This window comes from Pundamilia nyererei, unplaced genomic scaffold (assembly GCF_000239375.1).
Source record: "Pundamilia nyererei isolate P.nyererei 1_Seehausen unplaced genomic scaffold, PunNye1.0 scaffold00050, whole genome shotgun sequence".
NCBI lineage: Eukaryota > Metazoa > Chordata > Actinopteri > Cichliformes > Cichlidae > Pundamilia > Pundamilia nyererei.
In genome coordinates, this window is record NW_005187451.1 from 1,872,518 (window position 1) to 1,886,050 (window position 13,533).

The 13,533-nt window shown below is 40.9% G+C and overlaps 2 protein-coding genes across 7 annotated transcripts in view; both read left to right on the top strand.

Moving 5' to 3' along the window:
• The first annotated feature begins 1,000 nt into the window (after positions 1-1,000).
• Positions 1,001-2,901, top strand: dmbx2 (diencephalon/mesencephalon homeobox 2). Its single transcript, XM_005733146.2, has 3 exons — positions 1,001-1,248; positions 1,708-1,883; positions 2,019-2,901. The coding sequence occupies exons 1-3, from the start codon at positions 1,053-1,055 to the stop codon at positions 2,499-2,501; spliced, it is 855 nt and encodes a 284-aa protein (XP_005733203.1). The 5' UTR covers positions 1,001-1,052; the 3' UTR covers positions 2,502-2,901.
• A 736-nt stretch (positions 2,902-3,637) lies between these two features.
• The window catches only part of csnk1g2b (casein kinase 1, gamma 2b), a 36,943-nt gene continuing 27,047 nt past the window's right edge, over positions 3,638-13,533 (top strand). The window contains exons 1-2 of one of the 6 annotated variants that reach the window (XM_005733147.1): positions 3,638-3,963; positions 6,643-7,417. In XM_005733147.1, coding sequence (XP_005733204.1) covers positions 7,190-7,417 — 228 coding nt within the window. In that variant the 5' untranslated portion in view covers positions 3,638-3,963; positions 6,643-7,189. The other 5 variants (XM_005733151.2, XM_005733152.1, XM_005733148.1 and 2 more) reach the window with 5 other exon arrangements.

Sequence of the window (13,533 nt, forward strand, 5' to 3'; positions counted from 1 at the left end):
TTAATCTGCCCTGCCTCGGAGATTAGCCGACCACATTGTTTTAATTGTTTTAAAGGGAGGGAATGAAACGCGCTCTTATAGGGAGATCCTTGGCATAAATCTCTCAAGTTCAATAGTTTCAAAAACTTGAGCTCCTCGCATCCCCCCTCTCTCCCCTCATCCCACCTAATCCCGGCTAATACCTTTCTTTCTATTGGCTAATGGCTGAGGGGAGCCTGGGTAAACGCTTCTTAAATAGCCGTGGGTGAGAATGGTTTGGGAGAATTAAGCCCATGCCACGACAAAGAGCGCTGCTCTGCGAGGATATAAGGCCCAAATTGGACTAAAAAAACCTGGACTACCGTTTACTGGCCGACCTGTGTGCATGCGTAAAGACGCACTTGGAGCTGGATCTCACGGTTCTGCTTTGGATTCGAGTATCAGGTAAAAACACGCACACTTTTAAAACTTAAATAAAAGAAAGGAGGAGATTTGAGTAACGTCTTAACCCGGATAGCAACTTACTATCCTAGTTTAGCTTCCTGGCTGCGTGATGATATCACTGAATTTACGAACTAAGACTTTTGAGCTCTAAACTGCGAGTTAAACGGCAGTCAAAACAGAAATAGCTCTAAAGCAGAAGCAGAAGTGATAACCCACGAGTGCCGACGTGATCCTAGATCCGTTCACACTGATATCACTATTATCGAAAGAGGCAATTATACCGTTTTATCTACTTTGACCCGTTTACGCCCAGAACTTCAGATTCTGTTACACCAGCGTAAATAATGACGTCATTTCAGAGAAATCAGTGGAGTTTATATCAATAGAGTTTATTCTCATTCTCTCTCAGATTTTATTACAATAAAAAAATAATATGGTCTTTTATTAATTTATAATAAGACAAGTGTCGCCGTGTTCCCATTTAATTAGTAGTTAATTCGTTTGGAGAGGAGCTGGCGGTGATGTGGAGACTTAAACTCTGGATTTTCGATTAATCTTAACTTCGCTTCGGTGGGCAGTTATCGTATCGATACCACGGTAAAGGGGAAAAACGCACAATCTTGAAGGTAATGAAGTCTCTCTGTTTCTTCAGGTTCAGCATGAACTCCTTGAATTTCTGCGGGACGTCCAGCGGCGGCGTGTACCCCTTCCACGGAGTTAACTCCATGCTGGTGGACCTGCGCCACCAGATGGCGGAGCAGTACCACGCATACTCTGCAGCAGGTCCCACAGTGCACACACTCACTGTGGCGGAGAGGCTGGCAGGTGGGTCAGTCACCACGGTGGGATTACTTTTTTCTTTTTCTCACAATGTACATTAATCTTTTACAGATTTATCTTTTTTATATCAATAACTACAGTTACTTTCAGATTAATAACACAGATTATGATTGATATTGAGCCTCAGGGAAGCAGTCTCGTTGCTGCATGATTATAATATAATCTTTATAATGTAATATTTACAAAAACATCAATATAAGTATATTTTATAGTGCTATTTGTTTAAATATTTGTACAGTGTGAGAAAAAGATATGTTTGTCCAGTACAGAAAACACAGTGATCCCAAACTCATAGTGACCCATTTAAACATGGTGCTTAAGAATTATTCCTGGTTTAAGTGACTGTTGTTGTCCTTTTGATATTGTTGACATTTTTGTTGATCCTCTGTAAGTTGCTGAAAACGTGCCTGAAGTGATGTGCTGCTCCCATTTTCTTCCTGCCAGAGCTCATCCTCGAGGCTCGCTATGGCAACCAGCAGAAGCAGCGCCGCAGCCGCACTGCATTCACAGTGTCGCAGCTGCAGGCTCTGGAGAAAGCCTTCCAGCAGACGCAGTACCCAGATGTTGGCATGAGAGAGAGGCTGGCTGTTTGTATAAACCTGCCCGAGGCTCGCATTCAGGTGAGAGCACACCTCAAGTATAATCTTAGAATAAAAATGCATGTTTAACTTTGAGGGTCACTGCATTAAGCTTTAATAGTGTTAAAACACCTCACTTATTTGTGGCGCATCGGTCGTCCTGTCTTCCTCATCCAGGTGTGGTTCAAGAACAGGAGGGCAAAGTTTCGTAAAGGTCAACGATGCTCCCCTCTGTCCAGAGACCAGAGTCTGGAGGAAGCTCCACATCACAGCAAAGCAGGACACGAGGACATCAAGGCTAGAGACAAACAGGACATCACCTTATCATGCGGTGACAGGAGCATCCCATCGGCGCCTCCTCCTCCTGATGTGACCAAAAGCAGGGATTTAGACTCTGACACCTCACAGTGCCCCCTACGACTTCCCTCTCCTCCGCTTTTCCCCTTCATGGCAGGAGAGTGTTATAGTCACACACCTCACCAGCCAGTTGTAGGAGTGCTGTCCACTGAGCTCGCCTTCCCTCCGGTGTTCTGGCCCGTCATACAGCAGCACAGCTCCACCCTCGGGATTCCTACATTGTCACTTACAAAAAACTGTAGCATCTCCCTTCAGACTCCTTGCTCTAGTAAAGCAGTGCAACATCCGCATCTGGGGCTGTAAGTGATGTGGACCCCTGAAGCAGTCCTGTGAGAGACAAACCTGAAACCTGCTGAAAGTATACGTTTATATTCTGTGAGTTTCACCTGTCTGCATAAACGGCTGTAACACTCTGTACTTTCACAGTTCATTTTTCCTAATCTGCTCTGCGCTATATAGCTTGTTACACTGCTAAGTACTAGGATTAGGGGTAGACAATTAAAAAGCATAGCAAAAGCATTTGGGAAAAGTCATTTTGTAACTGAGCACTGAAGCATAGAAATGTTAAATAAAATCACTGGCACCTGCTCTTTCTATTATTTCTTTTAGACTCAGAGTTCTCTTTCAAGAGAGGATTATGGTATAGACCATAGCCAGGAAAACAGTGGAACTATTGGAAATGAAGTGTGAGCAGCTTGGAAAGAAAAGCAACTGGACTTCTTTAAGCTCTTTCTGAACTAAAGAAGATTCACGGCTGAGAAGTGAAACGTCTTCAGGAAACTTAAAGAAGTCCAGTCGCTTTTCTTTCCAAGCACCTTAGACTACAATGGCCTGGGTGGCTGAGAACCTACTCAGACATTTTGGAAAGGAAGTTAAAACTCTGATATTTCCAGTGTTTTTGTTTATTTTTAAAAAGAAGCAAGTACAAATACCAGCTCACGTTGAGGTATTCGTACTGTGAGGATTTTATGTAACTTTTAACTTCTGATCCAAGATTTTCAGCACTTTTCACTCCACTACCTTTACTAGACAGTTTCAGTCACTTACATGTAAATTATCCCATAATTCAGGAAATATGTTGTAATTATTGTAAACTGTTGTAAATTGTACATACAGTTAGTAAAATTGTATATTTGTCTTTTTTTCATTAAAATATTTTAAAATCGAAGTGATGTTTGACATGAATTAATTATTAATAACAATAATTAGTACCATTTATCATTATTATTATTACCATTGCGTTATTGCCTCAGTCACAACGGACTGAATAGCTTGAAGGACTTTTACAACCTAATGTATGCTTCAACTATATGCTCCCTGTTTATCTGTAAAGGAGTATTTTTACAGACTGTAAAAGGGTTAGTACTACACTGTAAATTACAGTGTAGTATCAGTACTAGTACGTTTTAAAAGGACGGTAGTAGTAGATGTTCGCTGGGCTGAGCAGCTCTACACTTGCAGCATGTTAGTTTCAGTTTTACCGGTGGTGCACATGTGTCAATCAAAAGCAACCGGTCTGGTCTGGAGCACGTAGTCGGGGAGCTACGATCGCCTGATGTTTCTGGTTATTCACCAAAGCGGTTGCGCCGGTTTTCCAGCGTAGCGCCGTGTGGCGTGAGCCCGGGTGACGCTGTGCAGTTAAGGGAGGCTTAAAGAGACAACAGTGAAATCATAGCAACTTGAGGATAAGAGGCACCAGACGAGGAAGATAGCGACGAACGCAGAACCATGACTTCGACTGCGTTTCGATAGCTAACATTTAAAGGTAACCATTCTTCCGTGACAGGGCTTCATTCCCAGCGGCTGTTTTTCAAAAAGCCGCAACGCAGTTTATTAACGTGCCTGGCGTGCTAGCTTGCTAAATGACTAGCTTGAGAGCTAAGCGGTAAGAGATCCCGGGCTGCCGTTGGTGTGCATTCGCTTGTTTAGGATTAAGGAGTTGCCCGGCAGTGGTCCGGGTAATGGCTGTAGCTGTTATCTGAACTAACATAAAAGCGACATTATGAGGTGACTCAAAGATATATATATATAGTTATATTATAGTATTTTTTCAGTCGATAATATTTGTAACAGCCTCGCTTGGGACGTTATTTTTCGGTTATTAAGCATTTACTAACTAGCCACGTATATGTAGCTCAGGAAATGTCAGTCAATGAATATTTGATTCTCTGTAAGGCTTCGACTTATTTAATTTGAATGTGTTTGCTAACAGGTAGCCCGTGTTGTTGTGATACTGTGTTGTTAACAAATTGGCTAGCGTTACATCGTCGGCTGGGTTTTTTTTTTTTTTTAAGCAGACGTTGGGCCAAGAGGATCGGTGTTTTTGGCAGGTACGAGCTAGGTTACCTTAATTCAACTGTGTGACATGTTGGCTTAACTACAACTTGAAATTAAATGTTTACATTCACTTACCGTTAATTCTTAATTAAATAGTCAAGCTAGCTACGACTGAAGGATGTCAAGCTAACTCGGGCTTCCTAGCCAGCGCTACGATAGCTTTAGAGTATCTGGCCTTGCCCGCCGAGCCAGCAAGTGTAATGTTACAGAGCCTTTCTTAAAGCTCATACCGACGGTATTCACTTTTTTAAAACGGCGTTTTCCATCTATCGTTCTTTATGGGGAAACAAATCGGCTAACAAGTATAGAAAGCGAGTCTTTGGGTTGTCCGAAACTAACGCTAAATGACAGCTGTTAAGACAGTAGCAACTTAGCAACTAGCTATCATTAACCTAAGCTAAAAAAGGAAGGTAAGTGACGAGGGAAAATTTGCCATTCCGGTTTGGTTACCGCTGCTCATTTGCATTTTGGGGTATTTTCTGTGGGTGTTTGTGTTCGTATTTACACGGTTTGAAACGGTCCTGCTAGTGTTATTGCTAGTTAGCTTTATGAAACTGGTCTTAGGGACATTATCTGGCTTAGGGAGGTTTCTTTTGGAGGGGGATCATTCATAAATGGACTGTCTTTGTGCTTCCAAATACCTTCTCGATACGTGAAATATGTCGCTGTTCGCTTTGCATGTTTTTAACAACTCTATAGTTATGTCAAATAGCTGTCATGGGAAAAACAATGCACCACTTCCTTAAATGGGACAGACTGAAAACATGGGCAGCCTACGGAAAGTTAACCAAGACAGCAAGATACTGAGGTCATTGGTGTTTTTCAGAAATATTCCCATACTTGCCCAATGTCCTTACATCATGTTGTTATTTTTAAATGTGTTGATAGTGTATTGGCCTCCGGCAGCTTGAAAAATGAAGTGCCTCGCATAATGCACTCTTACCATTCCAGGAGCTGCTGTCATCTTTTGGCATGCACAAGCTGATAAGTTTTACTCCGTCACATAGTGTTCATCTTATCTCGTGACCGGCAAGGTTAGTTTCGCCACAATTTCTGTAGTAAGTGTCACCATATGCAAAGCAACCTAGGTATATATATATATATATAATATAGTGCTTTGTTTTTCTCATTGTAGTCTTTGGAATGAATTCTGCATTGGCCAGAGTCACTTTGACAAATGTGTCGTTGTAGTAAAGACGTATTTAAACACAAAAAATTACTCGCTCATCCCTAGCAAACTTCTAGCTGATGATACTGTGTTTTTTATCTTGTGATGGTCAGACACGGCTGAGCTAGCTGTGGACTAGACTGTTTCTGAATCTTTCCAATAATGTTGTCCAGTGATGCAAATGTTGTGATTAGATGAAGCATTACAGCAGTCATTGATCTGTGTAAGTGCCTTTCCATAGGAAAGAGTAGCTGCCCCAAGCTAGCGCCTGCATTACCTGCTCTCTTCAGCAACATCTTAGATCATGGACATGACGGAGTGGCTCTGTGCAGAGACGCCTGCGTGTGGTTGTGAAAGACGACAACAAGATGGTTATTTAGCAGTATTAGCTATGTTGGTCTTCATTATAAACACACAGCACATTGTTACATGGTTTCTTTTAGAATATTTTATCTGTAATTTCTCATGTCTGAGGTCAACAGTTCTCCTCGTATTGATTCCTTTATTGAATTTGCTTTGCGTCAGTCTGCATAAAGATCTCATTTCAGCCGTAGTAAGGAACAGCCACTGTAGATATGTGATACTCATGCAAAAGGCTTGAATTTGTTTGTTTTTTTTCCCTGTCGAAAATGTTAATTTCATAAAGGCCCAAGTGTTGCTGGAACAAGTTGTGATTAATTTGCTAAATTTACCAGCATTTTTACCATTTTTAATTGTTTTGTAGATGGTTTGTAAAGTTATGGCAGGTACCTGCCATTGCAGAGCTTTTATTTCTGCAATTACAGTCCAAATTGTCCATCTCCAAACAAGCTAATTTCAGTTGTAAGCGTGAGTAATGATTGGGTTGTGTGTAAATGATGGCCTGGGCTCTTAGTCGAGACAATACCAAAATACATCACAACCTATGGACTGATTTCTGGCCATGTTTTTCTTTTTCAGATAACAAACCAACATCACCCCAGACTGTTCGTTCCTGCTGTCAGTGTAATTCCGGGTTGCCCGCTAAGCTGTGGCCCTGCATCATGGAGAGCGTCCAAAGTGTCACTGAAGGCTGACCAGAAGGAATGAGGCACTCCAGGAGATGTTCCCAAGTGGCCTTGTGGATGCAGTAGTTGCGTTTCCGAGTGCTTTTTTATGACTAGTGTTGCATGTGTGTCTTTGGACACATCCTAACATCACCTGCCTATTTGTCAGGCGGGGACATGATGCTCTGAGACTGGAGAAACGCACAACAAAGAAGCCCCTCTGGTAAACGAAGAAAAAAGGAAAAAGCTGTCCAATAGACACACGGGTCCATTCGGCTGCAGTTTTGGCTCATTTAAGTGTCTTCTGAACCGCTTCGCATTTTAACAGCAACACCTTTCCTCTGTCCTGTGAGGCGTTCCCCCCCCCCCCCCCTCTCTAAAACAGTCTCCATTGTCATTGGAGTTTCTATGGTTTGCATGGCTGGAAAATAACCGTGGAGAGGCCAGGGTATCACAAGCTTATGGATTTTGACAAGAGAGGGGGCAAGGGAGAGACAGAGGAAGGGAAAAAGATGTCTAAGACAACAAGCAGCAGGCCTGGACATGGGGGCAGGAGTACAGGGAGCAATTCTGGAGTTCTTATGGTTGGTCCAAACTTCCGCGTGGGTAAAAAAATTGGCTGTGGAAACTTTGGAGAACTGCGGCTAGGAAAAAATCTCTATACTAACGAATATGTGGCCATTAAGTTGGTAAGTATCTCTTGAACTATCTCTTGAAATTGAAAACAAAAACCTACTGTTCCAGGTGTCCTCAAATAACTTATTCTGATAAATCTCTATTGTGAAAAGTTATTATCTTAATTACAGCCCAGTTTCATTGTGCACTTGACTGTTTGAGAGTGAGATACACAGGAAGTAAATAAGAACAATCAGACGGGGCCCTTTTCCCACGACCTGCTCTTGTATGCTTTTGAGTCAGCTGTCCTCTGGATGAGGTGAAGAAACTGCGACTGAAAGAACATTTTTCTTAAGTGCATTTCAGTGTTTGTTTGTTTGTTTCTTTAGTAACCTTTGTCACTTCATGCACAGTAGCAATTCTTGTAAAGATCATTTTTACACTTCCTTCCCTTTCACCAATTTCTTCGTCATTAGAATAATGTTAATTCATTTGTAGGCCCTTATTAAATAATCCCACACAGGCCTTAAGCTCAGTCAGTAGTGTACTTGCTTTGTGTCAGCATGAGCGGTGTTTGTTTTTTTTCCCCAGCGGCACTGGTTTAGTAGCTTTCAAACAGACTGTGAAAACCACATGAAATGTCAAGGCCTGTTTGTTTTCTGATTGCTTGATTCTGGGGCAGCCTGTGACAGCTCAGCCATTTCCTCAGCACTTCAACTTTTCTCTTCACCATAAATTTGTTGCCACTTGTACCACTTTGATGTTTGAAATCTGTTTTTCCCCTGAAATTTGGTCAGTCTAGAAGAAGAGGTCTAACTCCCATTCTAAGTAGGTGTTAATACTGAAGCTGTTGGGGCTAGGCATATGATTTATATATGATTAACGTTAACGTTTCTGTCTCTGAGGGAGGTCGTTATCTCTGAATAGGTATTAACTAAAGGTTGTGCTAACCACTAGAAGGCAGAGGTTAGCAAACAGCTGTAATTGCAGTCCTCCTCTTGTCTGAAGTCTTTAATTGTGCTTGGTGCCTCTCCCCCTCTGCCTGTGAACCCTCCCATCTGTTTGGGTATTTTTATCCCCATGGTGTCCAGCTATATCTGGATCTGGCATTAGGGCTGTAACACCACTATGTGGATCTCGTGGCTACTGGACCCAACATCTCCGACTGTAAAATAACAACAGGGTGAAGTCTGCCAAAGGGCTCATCAGACCCGACTTGACTCTGTAGACTCGGGGTTATTAAGGACTTTTTTCGTTTTGTTGTTGATGTGTATTTTCATGTTGTTTTTAGAGTTAAAATTACGACTTCTGTTGCTTCCTTTCAGGTTCACTATCGTTATCTTTTGTAGGCGTACATTTTCAGCATCAGTGTTATTACTGGGCTTTTATTTATCTGATATTTTAGAAAGACACAGAAAAACAGCAACATGTAACAGTAAAATTACAGTTGATGTTTTGTGTTTGCACATGTGTAGCTTTGGGTGAGTTTGTTGGCAGGTTGTGTACGTATGGGTATAGAAGAAAGGACAGACACGGGAAAGAAAATTCAGTGAATACTAGAGCTGGGCGATATAACGATATGTATCGCGATATAACTTTTACTCGATAGAGAAATTAAGCTATCGCGATAGACCTCGCCGCTCTTGTCCTCTTAAAAAAAAAAAAACCAGCCAATCCAAATTAAGTAGCGCAGAGCTGAACCAATCACAGCCGCAGCGTCACGTCGCGTGACTTGTAACGTACAGCACAAGTGCCAAGCCGCACGTGTGTTTGTTTGGGAAGCAGCCAGCGGGTAATGGAGGAAATGAGTGTGCCAACTAGAAAAATCAACCGAGCGTGACCGAAGAGAAAACAGATGATGGTTCCAACGTCGGAGAGATTGTCGAATGGAAGAGCCATAGAAGTTCCGTAGTGTGAAGGTATTTCGGCTATTTCAAGTCTGACAAAAAACAGAGTAGCTGCACTGTAAATGTGCCGAAAGCAAGTCTGGAAATACAATAAACTGGTGCATGCGTCACACTGTGCGCCACGTTATTGTTTCGGTGAAATGAATTTCTACAATACTGTTAATTCTACTCTCTGCAGTGTTTAAATGCTTACATATACACACAGTTACTGTCCCTCCACACATACGACTCGGTTCTGCTTCTATGCCCCAGCTTTGTTTACTTTTTCCCACCGAGGCTTCTAGACTTCTGATTGGCCAACATTTCTGCACGGTTAGGAATCTAGCGCCACCTGCTGCTTTGGCATGTTCATAGCAGCGTTTTCTTTCATTTCTGCCTTTATGTGTGGACGGGATTATTTTTTAAAACGAAAACGGAAAATCTCCGTTTTCAAAAATACCCGTGTACGTGTGGACGTAGCCTCAGTCTCTGACTGGAAGCGCTAATTCGTCATTCGGCTTTTGTCAGACTAAAGTAACTGTTAAAACTGTTTGAAAAGCTCAGCTATACAACAAGGAGAGATTGAGAATTTCCTTTTAGTTCTCAGTTTATTTGATATTGACAAAAGTTAGTCAGTTTTGTCTGTTCTTCTGTAAAACAAACTAGGATTTATTTTTAGAATTAATATTTTGTTTCTAAGTGGAATTGACAATTTAGTCTGTTTCGTTTGTTCTATTTTGAAACTTAAACGCTTTAGCGGCTGCCTTTTGTGTAGTTTGCAATATTTGCCTTTATTTATCTGAAAAAGTCTCATGTTCATTAAGTACATCTACCCTGTTGAACTTATTATGGGAAATAAATATTTTAATAAAAACAAGCTGCTGATTATTTCACATTTTACTTGTGAGCAACGGCACATTTAAATCTTACAAATATAGTTATTTGGCTTATATCGTGATGGATATCGTTATCGCCTGAAATGAAAAAAACATATCGTGATATGAAAAAATCTCATATCGCCCAGCTCTAGTGAATACATAAAAAATAAATAAATAAATAAAATGCACACACACACTGCTGTTTCGTGGCATCTTAGGTTCATTCCCAGAGATGGGAATACCCTAATAGTAGAGCCAGGATGGGTCAGGACACTTAACAGCTGGCACAGCTCTGGGCATTACTGGCGTTGACATGAAGAAGGCTTCTCCCTTCACCCAGACTGCAGATAGTTCCCCGTCCACTTGTTTCTGTCTGTCCCTGATCTCACAGCTCTCCCGGGTAACCCCGTGAGTGTCACTGCCTGTCAAGTAGGGTATCTGATTTGTCAGAGGCTGTTGCTGAGCATTTCCTGACAGACTAAAACAAATAACAGTCCTGTTATCTATGAACATAAGTTAGACATGAGTTGAATATTGTCGTTTTTATCACAGATTTCATTGATCACTGTAAAAATGACAAAATCAGAAAATATGCTGTTTGTTACATGTATCAATCTGTCAATCAGTTCTCAAACAGTTCACTAATTGTTTAGTATATAAATGTCACATGAAACATATCAGATGTTCTCATGCTGCTTGTTTACTGAGCCTCTGACTTAGTAACACAAATGTTACTAAATCTGTGTTTAAAAAAAAAGTAGAATTTTTTTTGCATTTGAATGGTATGAAAAAAAGATTAAAGTTTGCTTATTCTGCTTTGCTAAGTACTCCTTGCAGGTCTATCATAGACTTGAATATAGACTAGAGCCTGATTTAATGGTGCATTTTGGACAACATCTCTTGGAGAAACTCTGATATACAGTAATGAGTAGATGAGAAAACGAAGACAGAGGGAGAGTGTGTAATATAAATTTCTTTATGCCCGGTCAAGTGAAGATTGTTGTTTTACCAAGAAACTAATAAAACTATTTTCTTGGGATAACAAATGTAATCTGGTTGACGAAAGTAGTTTTTAATCTGCTTTGTTGTAACAACCAATTTTAAATGCTAAGCTCTGAAGGATGGCATGTAATGATTAGTTAGTCTTTGGCTGGTACTGTTGTTTGCTGAATGCTGTGTTTGGCTGGGTATTTTGGTGGCACCTCTGTGAATCAAAGTAAAAAGGTGAATGTCAGTTTCACCCTGCTTTGCCACTTAATAGCAGAGACAGAGATTGAGTTGGTATGGTATGAAAGGCCTGTGCACTCGATCCTCTGGCAGTGGATCGAGAATTGCTTTAAACGTTGCTGCAGAGAGAAGCTGCTAAGTGCTGAAAGGTCGTCTTTGTTGGCCGGCCTTGTGGACACACAGTAGGTCAGTCTTTGGTTCAGCTGGGTGCTTTCTCACACTGGCAAGTGCCTACGTGTTGGAGGCAGGACTGTACAGACGCTGCTGTAAGTACACTGCAGGCTTCACTCCCAAGGGGAGATCCCAGAGTCTTAAAGAAACAAAACCATTAAATGTCTGCTTGCTATTGTGGCTTACTGTACACACTAGCCACCCATCAGGCTTTACTGAGAGGGTAAAGTGACACATCATCTCCATCAGAACGTTTTTGTCTAAACCTTTCTATCCATGAGGCATTTTACAGATTTTCATTTTAATACTGCTGTCTTGATGTAGCACTCGCTCTGTCTTACCATCTGTAGTTAATTGTTTTTCGAGAGGTCTTCAACCCCCTCTCAACCACTTCCCTTAGTTTTTGCGTACATTTTTGTTAGGATGTCTACCAGTCCACTTTGAACAGACTTTTGAGTTACAATCTTTTCAGTTTGGTTTTTATTTCTAATCCCTTTTGATGTAGCTGGTTGTTTATCGACAGATAGGAATGGCCTGTGATACTTTCCGCCTTCAGAACTGGTATTGGCAGTAATGAATCAAATAAATGAAGTCTCCTCTTTGTGGTCATGACTACCTTTAGCTATGACAAATGTCTGTAATATCTCCTGAACGCAGGAGGAGAGTAATAAGTAGTGTGGTGCTGATACTTATTGTACAGCCAATGCCTCCCTATAGCTCAGTGAGAGGGGGCTGATGTTGGATGGCCATCTAGGGAGATGAACACAGTAAACACAGCATCCTACTGTGCATTGTGTGCCAGCCACGTGCATGCAGAGGAGTATTTTATGTAGACGGTGCTTGTTAAAGACAGACACATTTCAGATGTGGGGGGGAAAACAACATTTGTTTTGAGGAATAGAAAGACACCATATGAATTTATAAACTAGGGCTAGTTATAGTCAAATCTACAAGTTGGATAAAGTACAAAATGTCTGATTGGTGCATGTGCTTTGCTGATGTCTCTGCCTTTTACACTTGAACACGATGCCTATCAAGAAACACCGTAAAGCTATTGTGGCTTTAAAAGACGCTGTTTTTTTTTGTTTTTTTTCACTGTGCAAAAAGACAGAGTGCATATTGTTATTTAGGGAAATGATCTAGCTGAGTGCATTATGCAAGCTTTAGACAGCCTTATTAGATAGCTTAGTCTGAGTCAAATAGCAGCAAAAAACAACCTTAATCTGTGGTAAATCTGCAGTTCCCCCATCAGCGCTAGAGTGTTTTATTATACTTTATTTATTTATTTTTGTTTATGGATGGCAAATTTGGAGTGTCACTGCTTCCTTCCTTTCCACTAAGTAACTTATACAAGGACAAACGGAGTGAGAAGCAGCATGGTTGTTGGGACTGCATTATGTTCAGGCTACTAGACAGCCAGGTACAAACGAAAGCTCATATCTATTTGTATGTGGCTGAGGCACTGATAATACTGAGCAGATGTTCACTCTGTTAGAAACAAAAAAGTCATTTAATGTTACTTTACGTATTTCACTAAATGTTTTGCTTCCAGTGAGGACCAGTATACACTGATAACTACAAGGGATGACCATTGTAAGCATAAATGCTATCTGATACTCGCTGTGAAATATTTTAGTTATTTATTTTGTGGTTTTAACAGACTTTAATGTTGTGCATTTCTCACATTTATGGAGTAATATTTAATATCACCATACCACATATAATTCATCGGTCTGATATCTGGTTGTCGAGGTGATGTTCTGTTTTTGTTGGGTAACAAATGCGTTCTTTGTGTGTTACAGAATGTAGTAGGGGTGGTAGTTTACATACAAGTGCTGGTAAACTCCAGGATGTAGAGATTGTAGTACAACAAATAGTCTCACAAAATATTTGATCTATTAAAGAACTTGTTTGTTTGAAAATGACCATGCCTAGCATGCTCTGTGAAGGTCCAACTATAGCATGGTCGATTATATACCTTACTAGGGCTGGGCAATATGACCCAAAATTCATATCTCGATATTTTTT